We start from the raw sequence: 25,695 nt of genomic DNA on the forward strand, positions 1-25,695 counted from the left end.
AGAAATGGTTAAGCTCCCAAAGCCATCTGCACTTCAGAAAATACAATAATTAATGAACAGTATGCATACAGTTATGTATACTGCATATGTATCAGTTGCTGATAGGACTCTCTCAACACATGTCTGAATACCAAGAGGAAGAAGATCTGCAAGCAGACCTTTGCTCTTGGATTACTTCCAGAATCTGAGATACACACATCAACCAAGGAAAGTGTTGGCTATTTAAGATGTGGATCCAGAACAGAATTTTCCATATGCAAAGGATGCCACAGGTGCCACAGAAAATGGTGAACTGTCAGATAGAAGAATACCAAAGTTCAATATTTTCACCTGATGTACTTGTCTATTATTTCAGAAAAAAAAAATCCTATTTGGTTACCAGTAACCCTTCCATGTTTACAAACATTGCTACCTACTAGGAACAGCTGAGTCTTTCCACAAAGGAGAAGCTACAGAGCCTCATTTGACAGAAAAAACAACCATAAAAATGAAACCATGAAAAGGCGTTCACGTGCTTTTGAACATTCATGTTAATCCAAAGGAAGCAGCAGTACTGGATCATATTCTTGCGCATGCAGATAATCCCTAGTCCATTCGGACAGCAGAAAGAACTTAGGAGACCCCACATTAAATTGACACAGCTGCTTCAGAAATTCATAACAGTTAAAGAGTTGTTCAGGAGAGCACAAGAACTTTTTGTAGTATATGATCTTATAAGCAGTGGTTCCCAAACAGTGAGGGAGGGGTAAGAATATTTTAGGTGAAGCCAAGCAGAGATACTACGAAAATCAGCTTTGCAAGATCTGTGATGACTCTGTGTGAAATTCCTGCTTGAACTAATCCAAGGAGCTGCAGATGGGCTAACCTGAGGGATTGGTAAATGGCAATGGTAACATCCCTGCTGCAGGGACACCGAGTTGCCCTGAACACTGCCAGTTTTTCAAGGACAGAGTATTGAAGCTCTCTTTTCAGAAGCAGCACTGTTACTGCAGACAGAGAACTCCCCCCTGTTACTAGTACAATTATTTAGATGTTAGCAATAATGAATACAGCTGAGACTGCAGATACCAGTAATGTCCTGGATAAAAGAAAAAACTTTAGCCCCAATACTTATAAGCTATATGTTAAAATCTATTTTTACACAAGAGTTAAAGTAGAAGGCTGAGAAAGTTACAATTCCAGGGACTCTTCTAAGGTAATAATGATGTCTATAGCTGCAATCATGATCTAGGGTCTAGCATTTGGGTGATGCATTTCTCTCTAGGGGTTGGTACCAGTTTGGTTTCAGCCTCACTCTTGTTAGCCAATGAAATGGGATTCCCACGGCCAAGTGAGCTGCTTTTTCTACAAGGATCAGTTCTGTGAGGAGCAGCAATGGGTGTTTGCAGAGGTTGCATTTTTGTAGTTACCTTTGAGTCAAAGCAAGAACTAGCAGCAGATGTGTGCTCAGACTTCTCACAGTTTTCCTTGCCTGACTGCTCTGTGTTCACTTGTGCTTTTGCTCTGTATGGTGATTTATCAGAAGGTGGAGGAGGAGCTCTTCTTTTCTTTCCTCTGCTGTCATTAGGTCTTGTAATATCTCCTTTTGGGCTCAGATGTGTGTTTTTCTGAACAATCATCTCATGAGATCCATCAAAGAGTGAAGCCCATAAGGAAGAAGCAGGCTCTTTTTGCTGGCCAAGCAGGTACTCACCATCACTCTCTTCGATTTTTCTTTGCATGATATCAACTAAGCCCTCATGTTTCACTGGAGAATCAATGCCTGTAATTTTCAGAGACAGCAATTAACTCAGATTAAAATGCTACCAATTATTTTACTGCTACCTATTTTGTTATTACTATCCAGAATTCTAAACTGCATTAACTGTCTCATGAAGTCTGGACTGCTATTAAACCTATTAATGAAGTGGAAAAGATTACATATGCTTTCAAAATAAAAACCGAGGTGACAACTGGCATTGAGGCAACAGGGTAGGCACTGAAATTTCTTTCCAAGTAAAAGCAGAAAAAATAATGTATTACTAGGAAACCTATACATACTAGGTAATAAATATATTTTGTTATATACTGCTTTGAAAATTTAATTTCACAGAAGGCCTATGAAAGTCTACAACTAAATATTATTCTGCTTCCAGCCTGGAGCAAATGGGATATCTTTACATAGGTCGTTTTTTCTTTGTGTGCTTTAAGACTGTCTTGCTCCATTTCTTATCCCCTCATATTTTCCATGTATACTGCAGCAATATTAGCCTCAAACAACAGCAATATCTTTTCTGTTGCAGGCCATAAGTTAATGATTTTCAACACGTTTTCAAACACAGGGCTTTACCTGTAAACAGGAAAAAACCCTGGTATATTAAGAGTGAAACAGTTTGTGTTGTGCTCCTCACTGATGTACTCGAGTATCAGTAGAATTATGCTGCTGTGTTACCTTCATAAAACTTCTATATAGTTGATTTACTGCCTCTCTGCTCTGCATTCATAGTCTAGATAGGACTCTCTTGACCGTTCAGTGCTCTGATGCACAGTAACCGAGTGACCCACATGGCATTTTGAGCATCTTCACAGTTCCAGTCTCAAGCAGCAAGCAGTCAGGCATTTACAGATGCAATGTTTCTCAGCCAATACTGCACTGGATCCATTAAAACAAAGCGACCTACTTTTTCTAGTCTGCAAATATTAGTTCTGTAATGAAACTGTTATAATAATCCTGCTGCGTATCATTTTGCTCTGTAAAAATAAGTCTCAAACACATGCTAGCTAGATTTCCAAGCATATTTCTCAACATCATTACCAAAGACCAAACAATTAGGTAAGTTATGTTAGGTAAGCCTTTAAAAAGCATTAAGAACAGCAAATTGACTTCCTGCAACTAGTTATTGGTCTGCAGACTGGACTATTTTACCTTTACATTTCCTGAGCTTTCATACTACAATGAGTGTTTATTTCTAGTGACAGCTTTTTTGAATGTGTTCAAGGCTCCCTAGTTACAGTTCAGATTGCAGATTTTTTTGGCTCAGGGTATGAAAACATATTCATTATTTGTGCTATTACAAATTCAGACTTAATATGAATTCCTTGGTATGCAATTATGTTGCTGCTTCATTGTCTGAATTGTCCTTGAAAAACTCAGTGTTTCTACATCAACACCAGAAGCTATCTGAATACAGACAATGTTGTTTCTGTTACTCTGCAACTTGAAAAGACAAATCCCACTTACTCATATCGTGGTAGACGGAGATCGCTTCTTTTGTCAAGAACAAAGGTGGTTTCCGTGGTGACATAATCTCAATTTTCATAAGTTCTTCACAACAATGTTTCCACTGGCCTAAGAGAGAAAAGAGAACAATGACTGGAACCTAAACACTTTAGCTTAAAAAAAAATGAAGTTATTAGGTTGTGTTAGGAGACCTTGTCCAAAGCAATGCTAAACAGTAAGCATTAACTTTTGATTTGCAGGAATGCCCAAGAGGTATTTTCAATTCTCCACTCATTCACTTAGCATAAAGGCAATAAGCTACTACCTTTAAGTATCCTAGCAGAACTGTTATACCATGAAGGCAAAGTGTCATAACTTGCCTTCAAGTTCCCAAGCACAGCATAAATTCATCAGAAAAACACTCTTAAAATTAAGGCAAGGGAAGCTTCATGAAGTTATTGGGGATAAAGCTCCAATATACTGCAAGCTGGATGGTATACAACTATGTTACAATGTTACAGTAGAGGAATGTTCTGTCTTTACTAGAGTATAACTTGCCTTTTATTCCTTAGCAGACAAGGAAATCTCTTTTTCTATTAATAGATTTTGACGTTAAGGAAAACAAGACACAGTAAAATTACTTTGTTCATACCAATCATTCCAAGTTTTCTGAGCACGTTAATTTTAACGGAATTCTACAACCCGGGAAGAAAAAAAAGGCGTTTACATGTCAAGTGATCCATTTTTTCTGAACCTAAGGAAAATGTCTCCAAAAATCCATGAGTATTCTATCTACAATGAATAAGAAGAAGTTCTTTTACCCCACTCTATGGCTAATTTATAGAGGATGCCCTAGTTTTTGCTTGACATGTTTTTTAATTGATAGACTCTTGTCATTGTAAATCAGAGCTAGGAAGGACTACAAACACAAATTACAATACTGAGTTTCCACACCTCAATTCACTAATTTTATTGGTGTGGCCTCTGACTAAAGACAGGTATTTCTTTAATTCACCTGGTTCTGTCAGCTGACCTGATAAAAATTACTACCAGGAACCAACTATACCTTGTCAATGACACCATAATAACTGACAGTTGTTCTCTACTCTTAATAACCCTGTGGGTCAAACAACTAAAACAGAGAGAAAAGATGAAGAGAAATTAATCTATATAGTTCTCATAACAAAGATTGGGTGTTAAACAAGCAACAAAGTATACTACTTCAATATTTTTTGTGTCACTTCTTTACACCAGTACGTGAGTTTCTTCTCTAATGTAAGAACAGTGTTGTTCCAGAGGTCAGCCAAAGGATCAGGCTATCAGTTCATCATCCCTTTTATATCATCTGTTAAAAAGCCTCAGGTACAACTTTTGACAGCTTCATGCAATCAGTGTGTATGCGCACGGCTGGATTGGAGTGTGGCTAAGTGCGTGCCCATGTGACAAAAGGTACCAAAACCTTAGATTTATCAACAGCATCTAGTAATCCTATTACAACAAACTGCAATTTAATTAACCCATAACAGTGCTGAGCAAGAAAATCCCATATACAAGTGCCCACCTGCAAGGGCTGTCTGAATCTACAGCCTAGCCAAGGTTCCAAATGAATCCAGTATCCTCACCACTTCCTACTAAAGTTTCTGTGACCAGAGGTTTCACACTTGAAGAATCTCACAAAACCAACACACTACTGGTAGGATGCCCAGGCAAATGTGGCCTCTTCTTGATACAGTTTAGGAAGAGATGGTGACTATTTAGCAGTCCTTAAAAAAAATTATCCAAAACACTGCTGGAAGAGACCAAGTTCTCTTGAGACTGATGAATACATTCTACTTGTTTCCCTGCAGAAGCTCAGACTGAATGAGTGGACTTTGCTTAGGTCAAATATTTGCATTCTAACGGCTCAGACCACCACCCAACATTATCCCAAAGAATATTTTTCTTCTCATCGTTGCAAACAAAGGCTTATGAGGCAATTCCAATTCAAATTGTTCAAAGATCCCTTTGATGTTACACAACACCCCACTTGGAGGGCATACTGCCAGCACTACCTGCTTACTTACTCAGATCATAAAAGTGCTGCCAGAAAGCCTCCATCCACTTATGAAGTTCATCCCTACTGTCAGTAGTGAAAAGTTGTGTCACAGCCTCTCCAGACACAGGGTTGACAACAGAGAAGTTATTCGTTCCTGTCTTGGAGTCCTTATCCAGAGCTCGAATTCTGGTTTCCTAGGAACAACAAACTCTAGTAATGAGTTATTGCTATTGCTTCAGCTCCGTGCTGGTATCACCTCATGGCCAATGACAGTGTAAGAGAGGTATCATTTGGCTTTTTATCTAACTCAGATTAATTTCCAATTTTAAAAAAACAAAAACAAGAAGAAACTAAGGAACTGCTTATAAAAATATTTTCTCATAAAGCTATTAAAACAGCATAAAATATGAAAAATAAGGGAATGAAGCACAATTAGAATGGCTTGGTTTGGAATGTACCTTAGAGACCATCTACTCCAACCTCCCCACCACAGGCAGGGAAGCCTCTCATTCAGCTTGGCCTTGAACACACCCAGGGAGGAGGCATCCACATCCTTCCTGGGAAGCCTACTCCAGAGTCCCAACACCCTCGTACTGAAGAGCTTCTTCTTAAGACCCAATCTAAACTATTCTCCCTCAGATTTAAACCATTCCCCCTTGTCTTATTGCAGTCCCTCTGCAGCCCTTCCTGTAGGATCCCTTCAGGTATTGGAAGGCAGCTTTAAGGTCTCCCCAGAGTATTCCCTTCTCTAGGCTGAACAAGCCCAGCTCTCTCAGCCTATGCTCATAGCAGGATGTAAGTTCTGTGGTTCTCCTCCCTCTGCCTTCACCAGCTCATATCGCACAGCTCATCCTTCTCCACAACAGTTTAGTGAATAATCTAAAATAACAGCATGCAGCTCCTTCGCTTTGAGCTCTTCAGCTGGAAAACCACATTGTTACAGATACTATTTAGGTCTTCTGCTCTATTTCTGTGGGCCATTGTTTACTCAACCTATCCTAAACTTGTATCTATTTTATGATCACCTTAGTGAATCAGGACATTTGGGGCTAATACTATAGTGACAGGATATTTAAAAAGAAACTAGTCTGCCACTAAAGGAGGATTTTGTAGCCGTTACCCATGGAGCCTGTTAGAACAAATTTCCAGCATGAAAAAAACACATTTTGCTCTAACATTAAAAGAAGAATCCTATTTGTCATTTCAAAACAGATATTTTAGTTTTGCCTTCATGAAGAAGAGCTACACAGAAACAATTATATATATATGAGTATATATTTTATATATATATAAAAACCCAAACAGACATACATAAATAATAAATAAATAAATAAATAAATAAATAACTATCAGAAGTCTATCAAATCTCTTTAGGTAATGTTAAAAAGGGTCTCAGACGACACAGCAACACTGTTTCAGAAAAGGCTTCCCCCTTTTCTGAAAAGGTTCAGGGATGTAGTTCAATTGGTTTTAATCATCTAGACTAGATCCAGTGGCATTTTCATAGTATCTAATTTCTTTGTTATAGCATAAGTACAGTAATAAAAAGCACTTACCCCTAACTGAGCGAGTTTTGCTTTATTTTTTTTTCATGGTTAAAATACTGAAAGATTTTAATACAAGTGTGGTAAAACACCACGAAATAAAATTCAAAAAACAACCTGTCAACATGGCTGCTAATCACAACATGCTGAACAAATTAAAATAATTAACACTATTTTATTAAAAAAGTAAAAGCATAAACCCTGGGAATATCTTTGCATGTACAATTTAACCTGACTGAACAAGCAACAGCCTATTACAACACTGCTCTTAAAAGACTTTTTGGCATACCCAGGAGAATAGGACAACCCCAAATCCTGATAGGATGATGCGTTTTGGCACCAGGGAGTCAGCCAGCACCCAAAGCCTGGCAGGACATGAGACTGCCCAAAGCATCACAAGACCATGTAGTGTCCTCCTGCTGGACAAGGGTGTCCACTGGCATGGAGAGAGACTCAGATTTTGAAGGAAGCCAACAACCAGAGCCATGGTGGTGTTTGAATGTCTTTTGTCTGGATGGACAGTGAGTCTGATCACAAAGGTGGCCTCGGGGCACTCCTCCAAATGCACTGGGGACAGATCAACCATGTTCCTTTTTACACAGTTCAACCACGTGTCAAACATCTGCTAAAGACGTTAAACATACACCTAGAGAAATTCGGTTTACACATGGGCTCCCAAGGGGATAAACCTAATTCTGACACTCAGAAAACCAGAAATTAGTCTACAGAACATTCCCCAGATTTTAAATGCATTACTGAAGTAACCATTTAAAATACCAACAGCTGCTTGTAGCAGATCTGATGGATATGCTCATTTAAATTCTTCTGTCTAAAAATAGGAGATGAAGTAATTCATCCGTAAGTGCTCTATATCCCATTAACTCAGGTAACCATAGATACCAGCAAAAAAATTAAATCAAATAGATTAACATTTGACAGGTAAGAACTTCAAGCATACCGTACACACAAGTTTATTTAATGATGTTTGCTGTGGGTTTTATCCCACAACTGTGGCATTTTTCAAAGGAGATAAATCCTCAAGCAACAATCTGTATCTGATGCTAGAATATTTAAGGAATGATACAAGATGCTATTATAGTAATGGGCTGATGAATTTAGCAAACTTGGATGGATTACACTACATGTCCAGTTCCATTTAACACCAAAAAAACCCCCATCTAAAACTCCTCAAAACAACAACAGAAGTGTTTTAAAGTACCATGTTATAGCAATGCTCAGACTTTCACAGTCTTAGAGAAAACTGAATCAACTCTGTCACATTGTAAAATTTAGAACCAGTGGATTAGAACATGGAAAAATTAGTAGAATCTTGAACTTTTGGGGAAGCTGTAGCCAGCATTACATTTTATATGCAAAAGATTGTTTGGTTTGCTTGTTTTTTGCTTGTTTGGTTTTTTTTTGAAAGTGAGGAAAAACTTAAAGGGAAAATTATAGATTTTTTTTTATTTTAAATGGAATAAATAGGAGCATTCCTCCACAGTTTTCTCCCTGGATCAAAAGATCGTTTTGCCTGATAATACCTCTGGAAAGCTAATCTTTTAAGCTAAAAAGAAAAAAAAAAAAAGAAAATAAATAAATAAATACATAAGTAAAAAACAAACAAAGACTTTTTTATTGCTGAGCTACCCCATTTTCCTGCTAAGCCAACCCTGACACACTGAGGAGCACTGGTTATAAAGATTATTTTAAGACATCAAAGTAAATTACAGTTCTTGAGAAATATACTGAATAATCTAAGATCCCACTCTATTTTAAGATTAAACAAACTAAATCAGACTGGTTTGGGTTGGAAGGGACCTTTAAAGGCCATCTAGTCCAACACACCACCCAGTCTGCAGAGACATCTTTAACTGGATCAGGTTGTTCAGAGCCCCATCAAGCCTGACCTTGAGTGAGAAGTGAAGAACGCTCCTAAACTCATCATGGGTACTTTTTTTGCTTGGGCAAGGAGTAGCACAATGAATATTATTCCAAAGGAGGTTTAGTTCCTTCATGTTTTTATACCAAAAAATAAACCAAGAAATAACAACACAGTGGGGAAAACAAAATATAATCTCTTGATTTCTGTTGTAATGTTAATAATTCTCATGGGGTCTGGTTTAGGCAAGCAGGTAAACGACGACTAAATTCCAAATGATAGCTTTCAAACACGGTCAAGAACTCTTATCAATATCATCTTGCTCCATCATATCCATAGTCAGGCAGGAAGGTTGAGCAACAAACTGCAATTTTACCCATTTCCTTCCTTGAGCAAGGAAATCCCATATGCATGTGCCCACCTGCAAGGGCTGGCTGAATCTATATCCAGCCAAGGTTCCAAATGCATCCAGCAGCCTCACCACTTCCCACTAAAGCTTCCATACCCAAAGGTTTCACACTTGTAGAATCTCATAAATCAACACACTACTGGTAGGATGCCCAGGCAAATGTGGCTTCTTCTTGATACAGTTTAGGAAGAGATGGTGACTATTTAGCAGTCCTTTAAAAAATCATCTAAAACACTGCTAGAAGAGACTGAGGGTAAACTCCCTGGTTCCCTTGAAGTTATGCTGCTGCAGCCACCACTACATTTTTTTTCAACGAATTTCTCAACAAGAAGCATCATTCAAAGTAACCCACTGCAGAAATGTCAGCTTGACTGTGTCCTTTCACTCCTACTACACTGTTTAGCAACCAGTCCATGAACGCTGAGCCCATGGCTGCAAACACTTGCTTTTCATCATCCTGTTTACAGCAATAATTAGCACAAAGAGGGAGATAGCTCTGGATCTGTTGCACTGCATGGCACTAGAACAAAGACTGCACTGCCAAAATATGCCAGGAATGAAATCGCAGGCCTCAAGCTTCAGGTATAGACGGCACAAAAAAAGGCCTAGAATCTGGGACCAGGACAGTGTTCCAAATGCCGAGTAACTAACATGGAAAGCTGGCACAGGCACCAATTTGCTAAGCTATCAGGTATAGGCAAGGCCTTTATTATTAATTTCAAACTAAAGAAAACTTGTAAAAAAAATTCAGGAACTGGCCTATAAGGAATATTTCTTGTTCAAATTCGATTCCAGGAAATTTTCTTTGCTACAGAAAATATAATTTCTCTTTTCCTACTTAGTTGTGCAATATAATACATTATAATCACATTTAGCTGGAACAATAATAGTAGCACTTGCATAATAGGAACTGCAGAACCATTCTTGCTCAACAGCAGTAGCAGTGAAGTCATCTAAAGTTGAAGTAATGACTGCTGGTCTTAATGGCCTCTTCAAGTCTCATTTCAAAAGGAATGGGAAATAAGGCTATCAAGTGTGAATATTTTCCAGAGAGTTTCTCATAAATCCAGATGATTTCATTACTTTTCATAAAGTATCTTTCAATTACATGTAAAGGATCAGCTTCATATTACAAATGAAAATACCACATATGCAACCAGCACAGATTTCAGTGAGAATGTCTGGAGATGATGTTCAATCTCAACTTTCATTTTGAAATTGCTGTTTCTATAACAACATGTAGCAGACAAGCCCATGTGATTAGTTTGCTTTCATTTAATCTGCAAGAGAAATTTCATAACAAAGGAATAAAAAAATATCATCAGCCATTACATTGTTTTCAAGACAAACTGTTTAAGAAGTACCCAAATACACTTTAAATTCCAATTCTTTTTCTGCTTTTAATTCAGATTGAAGGTTTCACTGTCTATTTCTCCAGCAGTCTGACATTTTTTGGTAAAATGATATAAGCTACATGATTTTATGTACCTTCTACGTGTCAGCTTTAAACGAACACAGCAAACATATGGACAGTCTCCCAGAAAATCCTTATCAAGCTAAATTTTAGGTTCAAAGTGTACTAATAATGTGGAGGAGCAAAATACCTTACTAGAATACAGTTAATTTAAAAAAAAAAGCAAAGCTATGATAATAACCAAAACAGACCTTCAAGGGAAGATATGAGGTAGCCTGATAAGATAATTAAATATATTACTGTCATGTTTTAGAACATGGATTTAGTCATGGAATCACAGAATGGTTTAGGTTGGAAGGGACCTTAGAGGCCATCTACTCCAACCTCCCCACCTCTCAACTAGACTTGGCTGCTCAAAGCCTCAGTCGACCCTGGCCTTGAACACACTCAGGGAGGAGGCATCAACAAGAGCATACTCCAGAGTCCCACCACCCTCGTACTGAAGAACTTCTTCCTGAGATTCAGTCTAAACCTACTCTCCCTCAGCTTCAAACCATTCCCCCTTGTCCTATTGCTAGACACCCCTATGAAAAGTCCCTCTGCAGTCTTCCTGTAGGATCCCTTCAGGTATTGGAAGGCAGCTCTAAGGTCCCCCCAGAGTCTTGTCTTGTCTTGTCTTCTCTTCTCTTCTCTAGGCTGAACAACCCCAGCTCCCTCAGCCTATCCTCACAGCAGACGTGTTTCAGCCCTTTGATTGTCTTTGTGGTCCTCCTCTGGACTCACTCATAGTTTGCTAAAGTTTACCATTTCTTAACAGATATTGTGAACGGCTAGAAAACATAATTATGGCAAAGGCTGACTAGCGCAATTAAAAGTGACTGAAGAGGTAAGCAAGTAAACTTTCTTGAATATATATCACAGTCTAAACATTAATGTAAATGTACAGACAAGTGGACGAAAAAAGAATGGCTTGGTTAAAAGACAGGGGAATCGATTTAATTCTTAGCATACTAAAAAAGAACTCCTAACACAAACAGATCACATTCTTATACACAGTTTAAATGTTTGGTCTCACTCTAGGTGAGAAGGCAATCCTATTTGAAACTTGAAAGCCACCAAAAGCTGTTATTGCTGATGTAAGAAGCAGTTCTCCATTGCTCTCTGTTCCTGCACATTCCCAGTCACAGCCTAGCCCCTTTCTTGTACCACACACATCTGTGTAGCCACACAGTGAACTGGATAAGAAAATTTGTTAAATGGAATCACAGTTGAAGCAACCTTCCTCCTGCCCCCAAAATGAGCTAATTTCAACGCACATCAGTTCCCTTGTCCAATTCATCAGTCAGCTGCCCTAATGCCTGCCCTGGCATAAAGTAGCACAGCAGCCTGAACATGTGACTGGACAAGAGGAATGCTTCTTTCAGAATTAGTGTTGGCATCATGCACTCACAGGAGTACAGCAGCAGAATGCAGATCGACCTGTGCTTAACAGTTTCCAAACGTGTCTGTTTACTTATTTAAGAGCAATGCAGCTATGTCAATTGCAAATAACATTCAATTCCTCTGCTCATCCTTATGTGATATTAACTCTTGACGACTGCAACAAACCAGTTTTTAAAAGCATTGTCCTGAAGGGTCAAACCCCCAAACATGCTCTAGCCCAGACAAAGGCACCTGTGAATGTGCTAACCCAGGCAGTTCCTGGGCTCCAGATGGTCAAGGCAAATGTACAGCACGTGTGATTAACATTGTAAGCACCTGTGAATGTGCAAACCTGGACACTTCCTGGGGTCCAGATAAACATGTACCACGAGTAATTAACTTTGTAACACAGCTGTGAACTGTGTGTGCCCCTGGCCGTGTTTGGATAGGTCCAATCCCATAGGCCCAGTTATCAGGGTCCTGTGTTACCAAAGAGCATTAATTGTCTTGGGACAGTATTTAAACCAGCCAAGAAGACTGGCAACTTGCCTTGTTCTCACCAAGCAAGCAACAAGAGCCAAATGCTGCCCAAGTAGCAGCTGAGGGCCTGCTCTAGCAGACCAACAACTTCACCCAGGCCTTGCACCTGGACCAAGGCAGAAAGGGGAAAGCTCCAAGGGAACTGAATCCCAGAAGACACTACAGCCCACAAGTGAGAGGCTCCCTAGCCCTCTCTAAGCCAAGGGCAAGCTCTAGATCATGACTGGGCATGACAAGACAGAGGCCCCTTAGCTCTCTCCAAGCCAAGGACTGCTCGAATCATAGCCATAGCATCTGGGAAGATACCAGACAGAGGATCATGTTGTGAGTACCTAGCCAATCTGCCTCAGAATCCCATTTGTGGGAAAACCACAGATCACAGCACCTGTATTTCCAATTTGAATTGCTATATTGGAAATGTTAGATCTGTGCTTAAATCATTTAAGTGTCTTTATATGTGCAGTGTAAAACCCACAACCAAATAATTGAACCTGTGAATAAATTTTGTAAATGAGTTACAGTGGTGTTTGAAGATACCACTGCCAGGAAACATAAAATATATAAAAATATACATTTTTATTACAAGCATCTGTTCACCCTAATGCTCCCCATTCTAGAAGGTCCTTCCAATAACACTCCTAAACCACTTAGATTAAAATTAAATACTTAGTTTTACTTCAGCCAAATAGTAAGTAACACTTTATGTTTTAAACTCAGCCTTTCAATCAGGTTATGAAAAGCAACAATGTCATCCTAAGAACAGAACTTCCAAAGTTATTGTGCTGTGTACAACACCAGTATTAAGAAAAGCAGCTTATTTTAAGGCACTAAAATATTTTGAACCATTTTCCAACTCCCCCAATTAAGACTGTGGCCAAGTAACACACAAAGACAAAAAAGCTTTTGTTAAAATTCCACCTTGCTAAGGACAAAAGTCTACCAGGGAATTGCTAAGGGACTGTAAGTAATACATTTCCAAGGGCTGTCATATGGAACTGTCATATAACAAGTTATCACTCCTTTTCACCTCTCTTAACCAGTCTAATGCAATAGAAGGAATTACAACCACAGTTAAGAAATGTAATGTCCTTGCTAAAAAATTCCGTGACTGCAAATTTCAGTGGAGCAGCACAAGTAAGACATGCCAGCAAGCTTAGAGCCTGGGTGACTGTAGGTATGTGAAAATCACCCTCTCCCAGAATAAACAAAACCCCCTAACAAACAGAAAAAATATGCCTCCCATAACCAATTTTACCTTGTTGATGGAAACTGTCAATGCTGGCTCCAGCTTGGCCTCAATTTCTTCTGGTGAATAGTAACAAAAGAGTTTGCCACCTCTTAGTATGCAATACAGCCTCCTCCAGCTAGTTAGACCTTCTAGCACTTGCTAAAGGGAAGAAATAGTCAGAAATTGCCAAAAAAAACTACAAATTAAGAGCATATTACAAGGTATGCACAGATCATAGAATGGCTTAGGTTGGAAGGGACCTTAGAGATCATGTGCTCCAACCTCCCTGCCAGACTCGATCAGCCCTATGTGATCAAAACTTAACCACACTGAATTCTTTCCTCAAAGGACTTCCTGTTGCAGAACATTTCTGAGTCACTGATTTTCAAAATGTTAGCAATACTTTAAGTGTCTTTTGGTGTTATATAGTTTTCCCAGATTTATTGCCATGTGACACTAAAAACGTAGAACCTGCTGGTTCACACGGAATGCAGCCTAGGACTGGTGTCTAAGTTAAGAAACAAACCACCTTTAGTAGCTACAGAAATTACATGATAAAAGAAATAACACATAGAAAATACACAGCATTGTCAATAAATGTCAAACAAAGGCATTTGTCTAGCATTTCCACATTCTGAAAGGAAATTTCCAAACAGTTTTCATAAATGCATTCTAGTTTCACCACCAGTTTAATGCCTGTAATTCAGCACTCCTGACAAATGACCCAGCCTCTTTGGCCCTCTGCTACCACCTTCCTGTTTCCCTAGTTGTGCACTGAACCAAAATAGAGAAGTAAACTGAGTTCACATGAATAATTTTTGAAGGGATATGTTTAAACATGGCTCAGTTCACCAGCCAGATTCACCATGCTGTGATATGAACTCTTATGCTAGCACAATGAGAGGTAAATACAGGCATGAGAGTCACAGGATTATTAGGAGCAGTGCTGTTAGGTATCAGCCTAAACCAATTCTGAAACAACAAATATTCTTGATCTTTATGTAACAGCCTAAATAATTCTATTGAAAAGCATGCCAAGGAAACATTTATTTTTTCACACTTATCCACTGTTTGTAAATGCAGCTGTGAGATAGAATTTTCCCCTTGCTCTAGGCAGAATAGGTAAAAATAACAGTTCTCAAGAAACCACTTCATGTAAAGCAAATGTTTTTAACAATAGACTCTTAGTGACAGCTATTAAGAGAGGAGGATGTAAGCACAAGCAAAGTCGTCTTACCCGCTGATTAAGAAATCCTGCCATCATATCCATAGTCATGCAGAAAGGCTGAGCAACTAAACGGCAACACAGGTTTCCATACAGGGGCAGCCAGAAAGAGGATTCCTCTGCGGGGGGTGGGGAAAGACCAGGCAAAAGAAATATAAACACTTAGTTCTGAACCAGTTTGCCCTAAATATATAGGTTAGCTTTCTACATCCATTTTTACATTATAATCATGAACGCAAATAAGCTTTCCTATATTTAAAGACAGCGATTTTATCCTGTAGCATTAGGCTAAAACTGATTTTTAGTCTTCAATAAGTTTTTTAAATTTAAAAAATAGTAATATTAATTTCCCAAAGAACTTTAAGTAAAAATGGAAATGCTGTTCTGCAAGAAGGAGTTCTTCTTACATAGCTTAAAATTTCATTTCAACACCTGGAAACGTTTTGAAAGACGTATACACTGGCTATCTCATCTAAGTATGATCCCCGAGCTGATCCCACTGTGGCACACTGCTACAGGTGAGCCTTTTATTAAGGTTTAGATTTGTGTCTATTTCTGTCTTCAGGACTGGAAGAGCATTTGATTCCAAGAAGTTTCTATCATATTGCAATATCCTTCCTCACTCAGCTCTGCTATGTAATAGGCTCTCTTTTCTGTAATTAGAAGCAGGTAACACAACATTCCATTGATATTAACGTGTCTTTGGTCATGTTTTAGAAATGCTTGTAATGAGCTAAAATATCCAGGTATGTAATTTCTGAGCAGATAAAGTTATTTAAGTTAACGACAGAAAAAAGAATTTGAAGAAGAAATGGTACAAAGTACTAGTAAAGAAAGGCTTACAAACATCAAAGATACTCAGAATTATTCATCCAACCCTTCAAGAAAGAAATGCCCCATAAATCTTCAAATCTGTACATATTCAGAATTAATGAAATGTAAAGAATCAAATTCTCTTTAAGGTGAAATTTACCCAAGTATAATATAAAGTTCCCAGAAGTTTCAGTGAAATACAGTGAAAGTCCCATGTCTCAAATTCACAATTTGTCTTATGGGAGGGACTATCCTTTCAGAAAATAATGGACCCAGTATCAAAAATCATACTCCTACTATTTAAAACATTCCCTTCAGTTGCAGCATAAACATGTGTCAGCATCTAAGCTGACTGCTGCCAACTTGTGCCACACTGCAAGCACACATGCTTACATCCCATGTTAAACCTAGGCCTGAAACAACCCACTGGAATCAAAGCTATTTTTTCCTACTTTCCTTCTGACTACAGAGGAAAAAGCTTTTCTTCATTCTGACATCCTTCCTTGGTTGTGAGAAAGAGGAAATAATTTGCATATAGCTACAACTCACAGAAGATCAATATGCAAATGACAGAAAAAAACTCCTAAAAGAATCACATTTTCATCTGGACTTGAAATTTTACTCAACTTACAGTTTGTTCAGCTGTGTACAGATGCATGTTTTAGAGCCATTAAATATTTTATTAAAGTTGTTCTATATTAAGTATCAAGAAAAATAATCTCTTTAAGCTCTTTAGTTTACAAGAGAGAGAAATGCAAAAATGTTACTGTTTTTTTTATTTCCTTAAATTGGTACCATATGTACTTACCATTTCCTGTAATGGTAAGGTTGTGGGTTTTGAAATTGTCCTCAGCACTCTCCAGTCCCAGTGTGGTATATGCTAGCAAACTGTACTTTGCTCCACTGAGTGTGAAAGAAAAGGCATGTTTTAAGATGTTTCTGCTTCATGTTGCTCAGGCAGTAACTAAAGTGAGTCTAGACATGCCCAAGGTAACACATCTCGGTACAAGGGAACACCATAGGGCAAGGCAGCACTTGTCAGATTGCCATCTCGCAACCTCTTCCCACAGAATTCCCCTATCTCGGGTTTTACTGGAAAACCAACACTGTCTCAGTCTGTTATCTGCATCCTATGTATTTCTCTGCTGCCTCTACACTGTGCACATCTCCAATTCCTTCCCATTCCAGAACTTCCAGGCCAATACCACAAAGCCTGTCAGGTAGCTCTTTCCATCTCTCTCTCTCTTGGACCTGCCAGCCAAGAGTCATAGAGTCTCATAGTCATAGAATGGCTTATGTTAGAAGGGACCTTAGAGATCACCTACTCCAACCCCCCTGCCATGGGCAGAAATGGCTCTCAACTACAGTTAGGTGGTCAAGGACTCTTCCAGCCTGGCCTTGAACACCCACAGGGAGGAGGCCTCTGCCTACAATCTGGGCTCCCATTTACTGCTGAGCTAGTGGTTGCCAAAGCCAGGCATAAAGGCTGTGCTATCCAACCTTTCTACACCCTGAGGATGCTGAAAGCATCTCTCTCCTCTAGTCAGACACCGAATAATAATTTTCTAGCTTTTATTCCTAGGCCTAAATCATCCAGATTTGGTAATAGGTTCAAAAATTGTAATCAGTAATAGAACTGACAACATAAACTTTATCTGAAAACACAGGTTAAAAATTAAAAGGTTTTGTATTGCTCCTCCACCTTGCTCTGCTCTTTTGCTTTGTCTCTGTAGGCTACACTTTACAAAACAATTGTTTATATATGTATTTTTAAAGAGTATGTAATGGCTTTATTTGTCACATGCAGAAAGCTGGGCAGGAATCCCACAGTTTTGTAGCATAAAGGACTCTTACACTTATTGTGCTTACAGGTTTCAGAATGTTATGTCTTTGTTTTAGATTTTGCCTAGGGAAAAGAGAATCACATTTACAATTCAGCACAGTGCATGTGGAATTCAGCTCTTGGAATAAACTAGTATAAATTTGGTACATGTTTAACCTTTTCCCCCAAATACTCTTCAGATCAAGTAACAGATTTACAGTCCAGTAATGCAGTAAGAATTTCACCTGGCTAATGGCAGTTTAAACAAAGTTCACAAAAAACCAAAGCCCTCAAAATCACTAACTACTCTCCCCAACAAGATCAGGCATAAGACCCTTTAAGTATCTTCAGTACAGCACAAGATAGCTCAGTGGTATAAAAGAAAACACTACTGAACTAACATCACTGAAAAATAGTTTTCTATCATAATATTTTCCAAATACTATTTTTCCTCATAGCACAGTGGGAACATATGGTTTTAAAATCTTTGGCTCTGCAGAGGAACAAGGCAGATGTCTACCTAGCCCTAAACCTAATGAAAGAGGAGGAGGAAAAGTAGCATGTTTGTTAGCCGGGAAGTATATTACACATCTGTATCACAGGAATAAAAAGAAAATTAAATGTGATATAACATTCTGGGCAAGAAATCATTGCTGCGAAACATTTCAAGAGGGCAATCTGAACAAAACTCATCAGCGTTTGTATATATTCCTTGCTACACTGTTCCCCAACAAAAGATTCTCCAGCGATTATGTTTTGCCATGCAGTTGAGCAATACATTACCATTCTATTTAAACTGTATGCAAAAGTTCAGTTTCTTCTCACGGATAAAACTTCTGCACTGATTTTAAAGTTATTTTTTTCTAAAGCATGACTAATTACAAGAACCATGCCAAAAAAAATAGCTGCTTCACTTTTAAAATATGCTTCACAGTAACATTTTCGTTCTAACATACAAGTCACTACTTTCAGCCAGATGCAATATAATTTAGAAGTTTATCTGCAAATATTTCTCACATTTAACTGCCTAATCAGGATTGCTGACTACATTTTGCCTCTACATTTCACAGAATTAGCCAACTACCTTAAATGGCAGTGTCTCTGTATAACAAAGAATAATCTGCCTGCTGCATCTTATTTAGTACTTTGCATATCTATAGTATTTTTTCATGTAATAACTTACATGATAATAATAATAAAAAATCAGCTCATCTCCACAACATGCCTGTGGCAAAGACCTGTTGTTACATCTGTTTACTGATCAAAAGACAGACACCAAAGCTGCCACACAGACACTGGTGTGGGAAAGTGTAACGATATCACCCTTTCTATCAATGTATATTAATTAATACAGCTCAGATTTCAGAATCTGTTCTGGAATACTAATGCCAATGTTAGACACTCCAATCTTAGTTCACTTATCCAGACATACAGAACAGAGGATTTGTGAGTAAAAAAAAAAAAAAAAAATCAAATATGCTCCCTTTTCAATCAGACCTTAAATAATAGAAAGTAAAAGCAGATGTAAGCTTCACGTACTTAAAAGAACCTCGCTGTAAAAGTGAGGCCATTAGATTATGTACTTCTAGCAAAATATCACTGAATTTACTGATTCAAACATACGACGTGGAAGCTGTGCTTCCAGCCCAGTGGAGAACAATACATAAAAAGCAACAGCAACAAGTCCATGTGCAGGCCAGTTCTGCAAGTGAATAAACATGCACTTCAGAGAGTCTCTCCAATGATTTCTCCCAAGAGCAACCTAGTTTCTCTGGAATTTAATGGTATAACTGCTCTACTTGCTTTCTATGACAAACGTAAAAAGCAAAAAAATAAAAATTAAGAGGGAAAATCTAGGTAGGCAAAAGACCAAAAGCCTGTACCAAAATGAAAAGAGAGATAATTAAGAGTAGAGAAGAGCATTAGTATAACTGAAGTTAATCAACCTAAGCAACCATTTAAAGCACTTCGTCACTAGGCTTTTGCAAGAAGTTGCAAGACTGACAGTTTCCTCACTAACCAGGGAGATTTCTAAGCCAAGATGCTAGACATAAAGGGATCACAGAGGTTTTGGAAAACTGAGAACTTCACCCATATGTGTTCTGAAAAGAAAAACGCCTGTACAAACGAAATCTACAGAGAAAAGGTGTTCATATAATACAGAAAGTTTCCTTTTTTGTGCAGTTTAATTTCACCAGCTGGACTGGTAAAACTTGCTGGGAATACTTGAAAGATCTCTTGTAATCTTGCAATCTTTTCCTCTTTATAAGGGCTACATACCAACGTCTTATTAATATAAATCCTAAGGGGAGCCTATTAAAAAAAAAAAAAGACCACGTTTTCTGCCTATAATAACCCATTTCATTCCAAGAATCCTTTTAATCACCTAGCAAAGTCATCCTTAAACGCATCATTGTTCACTTAACTCTACTAAGAAAGCAACAGTCACCCTGAGATGCTTATTTACTGTAGAAACAACAAACTTCAGGATGGAGGAAAGCAAAATACAATTACAACTGAGAAACCAAAACCAAAACCCAAGGGATGGGGCAGCTGGTTAGATTGCCTACTGATGCGTCTTCCTTAAAAGACAGGCAATCTATATTCAAGCAAGTGTAACCAGCAAATAAGCTAGTGGTTATACCTGAAGCAACCTGCATCTAATGACAGAGTGCCATAGCATAACTGGAGCTTGTGGAAAGCACAGCCACCTGAGATAATGCAGACTGAAAGATACGCTGTCGTTAGGGGAAAATTAGCAATAAAATTTGCTCTGCTCTTTCTCTGGCTAAGATCTCTTGGATGTGTGATTTTGATCAAAACAGTAGTATCAGCATAGAGTAATATCTGTTTGACAAACACAGAATATGCTTGAATGTTTCCTTTTCAAACGCAGGCCTGAAGGAATCCTACAGGAAGACTGGAGAGGGACTTTTCATACAGGTGTGTAGTGATAGGACAAGGGGGAATGGTTTTAAGCTGAGGGAGAATAGGTTTAGACTGAATATTAGGAAGAAGTCCTTCAGTACAAGAGTGGTGAGGCTCTGGAATAGGTTGCCCACGAACGTTGAACACCCTGGGTGTAATTGAAGGACAGGCAGGATAAGGCCTTGACCAGGCAGGTCTAGTAGAGAGGTGTCCATGCCCATGGCAAGGAGGTTGGAGTAGATGATCTCTAAGGCCCCTTCCAATCTAAGCCATTCTATGATTCTACGAAATTAGACTAACGCTGCACTCAACACCTGGCAAGAATCAGGCATTGATTCGATACTGTTCAACTGCCAAAAAAGAAAGTAATTCCTTGAAAAAATTGCTTTCTAGAAAAAAAGATAAAATCAATATGATCAATATTTACAATTTAGGTACTTGGCCTGCTTCAATCCAATGGAATTAAAGTAGACAAGGAAATATTAGTAGGCAGTTAGCTTCATTTAAAACCTCATGGAAGACTTAGGATCATTTTTAAAAGGAAACAGGTAAATTACTGGGAATAGCACTTCTTTCCATGAACACTGAAAACCAGGAAGTCATTTTAAAATGTTCTGTGCTAAAGTCAATTGAGAAAACCCCTGTTTTTAGCTTATAACTGTAAAGTGCCTTTGACAGTACAGAGTTTTATAGAAAAGCTAGCAAGTAGAATAGCCTCTGTGAGAACAGCAAACAGTTCTGTCAGCTTCATTAGGGAAGAGGCTACAAGAGAAGTTTCTCCTCTCTACATACCACACTTACTATTTCATACAACCTGCAACTTTCAGACATGTCTACCTGTTTGCCAAGTATGAGCAAAATTGGCTAGGTGAAAAAAAACACATGGGGGAGGGAATTAATGGGAAAGGGAAAAGCAGATGTAGATGGATAGAGGGACACAGACAGACTGATCATGTGAGCTTGGTTTGCACCAGAGAGCAAACTAAAAATATTGTAGCATTTGGATTTACCAACTAGCTAGCTGTAGAGCAGAAAGTTACAACCTACTTGTGTGTTTTAAGATCAGAACCAGGCCTCAGGGATGAGTGAGACAATTGGAATTCACGTGTACTTTCTCATTTCTTATTTAAATTATCACTTTCCTGGCAACTTTCCAAAAATTGACAATGTATTTGGCTTATTTCTATTTCTAAAAATAGAAATCCAGAATATCAATATATACGGCTTACTGAATTACTGGGTCAGCAGGTAAAAAGGCTTCAGTGCTGTCCTCTTCCATCACAGCTTTGAGTTTCCTCCCTGTAGCTTTGCTGAGGGATGTTTTAAGCTTCTTTGCTAGTTTCTTAGGAGTGTTTGGTACATATAAAGACTCCTCTGTACAGCAACTATACACTTCAACCTTCACCTGGAAATCTGGTCTTGCTTCATCACTGAAAGGAAGGAGGAGAAAATTTTAGAGCATTTATTAATAAACTGAGCATGCAGCCAAGGAATGCTGCTGCTACTATACATATTAAGTAACATCTATTTCTAATCAAGTGAAGGAATGCCATAGGACTCAGGCAAAGACATACAATAATATGGAATTAAAGACTAGAGTACACAGCAGTAACTTACTGCTGAAGTCATGAGATGGATGTTATAATTAAACCATAAACAACTGCAAACAGGAAATTCAATGTTTATGTTAAAAACCGAAAAAAAACCCATGTTATGGAAATAGAGAGGTAAGACATTCAAACACACTTCAATCTCCCCTCTGCTGTTACACAAGAATCACATGACTGAAAACCTATCCATGACTATGGTACTAAATCAGACTGAACTGTTTTAAGGTATCTTATTGCACCTCAACCCCTTCAACATTACCTCACCCCCAAAAAAGTCCGAGCTCACTTAAAAACAACAAAATTTGTCATTCATATCTACCTACAGCTGTGTTCTTCTGTCTGCAGGCAGCCCATGCTTTCCCTGTCTGTCTTCAGTTCCACCAGTTCTCTTGTTCTGAAGCTTAGTCAGCAAACCAGAAGCCTAACCTCATCTTTTGGGTACAAATAATGTCATTACACACATGCCCATAACAAAATCATCCCAAAGGCTTTTATCTTGGAAGAGACAAGGCAAGTTGCAGTGCCTTTTCTGCTTTTGTTGCAGTATTCCACAGAAAATTTTAATGGTCAAGTCTTCTGTCTTTGAAGAAACTGATTTAAATCTTTGCCCCCAAACTTAACTTGAATGGGTGCTTAAGAAATTTTAAAATCAGATCTAAAGCTCCATTCTCTCTCAGTCACTCAGTTTTCAGGATCTTGATTTAAAGTTTTCAGTAGTTCTAGCTTTACAGACAGTTGTCCTCAGAAGACTGAATCTGAATTGCTAATACAAAAAACAAAGCAGGGGAAATAAAAAACCCACTTAAGTTCCACTCAGGGCTCCCTTACAAATCAGAAAGCAACAAAAAAGTACATGAGAATACCTTTCTACTTTTTTCCAGGTTACTTTTAAAGATAAGTGAACAATTTCCTGTCTAGTATTCTTCAACTCTATGGACAGTGTTTGCATATAGGTATAACAGAACATGAGGTGTGGGAAGACACAGTAGCCTGCTGTACAGAATAACAGGTAAAGCACTGTGTGCAACATTCATGACTATACTTTCATAATGCTTTCAGGTTTTAGCATTCTTTTAATTCTGTCCTTGAGGTACATGTTTGTTTATCTCTTTATGTAAAGAAAAATGTTTCGGCATAACAAAAATAAAAAGTTCAAGTGGCACATCTACAACCAGCAACATCATGCACATAAAAACCAACATACCATGTAGGAATCCACCAGCCACTGAAACTAACAGGACCTCTACTGATTCCATTGTCCCCAGAAAAACTGTGTGGACCACAGCCAATCTCATTCATAATCTTATGCACTTTCAAAAGAAAATAGCAATATTTGTACTTCAACAGAAATAAATTATACTCACAATATGGTCACATTTTTAAAGCAAATATCTGTTACTGCTTTATCCACAATAGCCACCTCTGTATCAAAAACCTCAGCTCCCATTCTGAACAAACAGAACACTGCATAGCGCTGTGATCCTGGAGAGAGCAAAAGAAATGTCATATTAGCCATATTAAACATTACGACACTAAATACTTCCAGTAAAAAAAGGAGGAATCATAGAATAGTTTGCGTTGGAAGGGACCTCCAAATCTCATATAGTTCACCCCCCCTGCAGTAAGCAGGGACATCCTCCACTAGATCAGGTTGCTCCGAGTCTTCCTTTTTGAGCTTTACCTTGAATGTCTCCAGGGATGGGGCCTCAATTACCTCCCTGAGCAACCTACTGTAGTGTTCCACGACCCTCATGGTAAAGAACTTGTTCCTAATATCCAATAACCTACTCTTCTTCCTAATAACCTACTCTTATTTAAAATCATTGCCACTCATCCTATCACTGCAGGCCTTTGTGAGTAGTCCCTCTGCAGCCTTCTTGTAGGCCGCCTTCAGGTACTGGAAGAAATGGTAATTCAGATCTCTAAGGTATTACTCTCAAATTCTTCTCATCATAAATTTTCATCATAGGATTTTATGATAATTGAACAATCAGAGCTGCTGAATAGGTCGAACAACATTCACAGAAGGGAAAAAAGTCTATGTCTGCTCAACTTCTTTTCTTTTTTTTCTCTGATAATCAGGTGTAGTTTGGGCTGGCAACTTCAGAAATGTTGGCAAAAATGTAATTTTGTTTAATAAAACCGAATTTAGGGAAAAAGAAAAACTCTAACATTTGATCCAAAGCCTGGATCATTTTATGAATGTACTATATAGGATTAGACTATTTTTGCATGCTTAGCCCCTTCGACCCCATTGAAAATCAAAGTGAAATCAATGCCAGGTGACAGCTGGAACGGATTTAGGGTTAATCTCCGTGACACAGCAAAATGCATGTACTTGAAGACTATCCAATAATACACTCAACACCAACAGACAACTTTCATTTAAACTCCTCACTGGAAACATCCTCCAATATACTTTCTCAAGTGTAGACAAGACATAGAACAATGTGTTTAATCAGAAGTTTCTCAGCTATCCATTTAATAACAACAATATTTTGTTGCTTCCTCTGGAATTTCTCCTCAGGAGAACTTTTTAGAGATTAGTTAAATGTATAGAACCACGGGACTTCAAACAACCAAACTTCAGGTTAAGAGCAGCTACACATCAAACAGTAAAATACAGACCTACTGAAAGGTCAAAGAAGGGGCTGAAATAAGCACGGACTTCCCCATTCAGTCTAAATTGACAGAACATAAGCAATTGCTTCTCGCAGTAGTTCACCGCATCTTACATACTTTCTTTATTGCTGAAGTGATCAGAGCCTTTCCACATTAACGGTATTCGAATATCTAAAGCAGAAAAAAAAAGGTAGGGAAATTAAGTTGGAGACAATACTGTAGATCTGCGATCAAAACAAATTTCAAACACTACCTCATTTCTTTTCCTAATGTTCTGGATGTAACAGGACCTTCTATCCATAACAGCACAATTATTTCAATTTTATTATCTAACTATGTCAAAACAAAATTCATCAATTAGTTCAGCTTCACCTGTCATTTTCTTTTAGAAATCAGGTTAGGATAAAGAATATTTTACATCTCATTTGAAAGTACCTGAGAGTACATTTCAGAGTGGCAGTGTAACATAGTTCTGAGAGGTACTATCAGAAGTCAGAGGTTCAGGGCCCATTATTATGCAGGGATGTAAACTGAAACTGCTTGCCTTATACTGGAAACCACTCATTCAACTGCAAGAAGAGAAACTTCCTGTTTTAATGGAAAGACAGGGGTAGTTATACTGCAAACACTTAAGTCTTGTTTTGCTAACCACAGAGAAAATGTCACTTGTAATAACATTCCCAGTAAGAATTGCCCTAGATGGCATAAAGAGTTTACAAATCTTTTTGGTTTTAAACTCTGAAATGTTCCTTTACTTCTGAACCACAGAAAAGAGGCAATTACAGAAACATTATTTTAAGTCATGCCTGTCATTTTAATATTAGAAAAGTATTTTCTTGAACAAATTTTCCGATTTATCTACTCAGTCCAACACAGCACAGAATGACATTTTCCTCCAGTTTCAAGGCCTCAGCTTTAGACATAATGTTTCTTACTAGCCCCTTATTAAAAGACAAACACAGTGGGGGCTTTATAAATCCAAACTTGGTTTCTCAAATGACACAG

At 38.2% G+C, this 25,695-nt stretch overlaps 1 protein-coding gene across 1 annotated transcript in view; it reads right to left on the reverse strand.

The window, feature by feature from the left end:
* Positions 1–1,208: 1,208 nt before the first annotated feature.
* The window catches only part of RTKN2 (rhotekin 2), a 32,316-nt gene continuing 7,829 nt past the window's right edge, over positions 1,209–25,695 (reverse strand). The window contains 9 exon segments of the mRNA XM_054382710.1: positions 1,209–1,762; positions 3,221–3,328; positions 5,263–5,428; positions 13,698–13,829; positions 14,908–15,014; positions 16,517–16,611; positions 21,688–21,888; positions 23,433–23,550; positions 24,808–24,861. Of these exon segments, the coding sequence (XP_054238685.1) occupies positions 1,209–1,762; positions 3,221–3,328; positions 5,263–5,428; positions 13,698–13,829; positions 14,908–15,014; positions 16,517–16,611; positions 21,688–21,888; positions 23,433–23,550; positions 24,808–24,861 (1,535 nt within the window).

This window comes from Indicator indicator, chromosome 7, assembly GCF_027791375.1.
Source record: "Indicator indicator isolate 239-I01 chromosome 7, UM_Iind_1.1, whole genome shotgun sequence".
Classification (NCBI taxonomy): Eukaryota; Metazoa; Chordata; class Aves; order Piciformes; family Indicatoridae; genus Indicator; species Indicator indicator.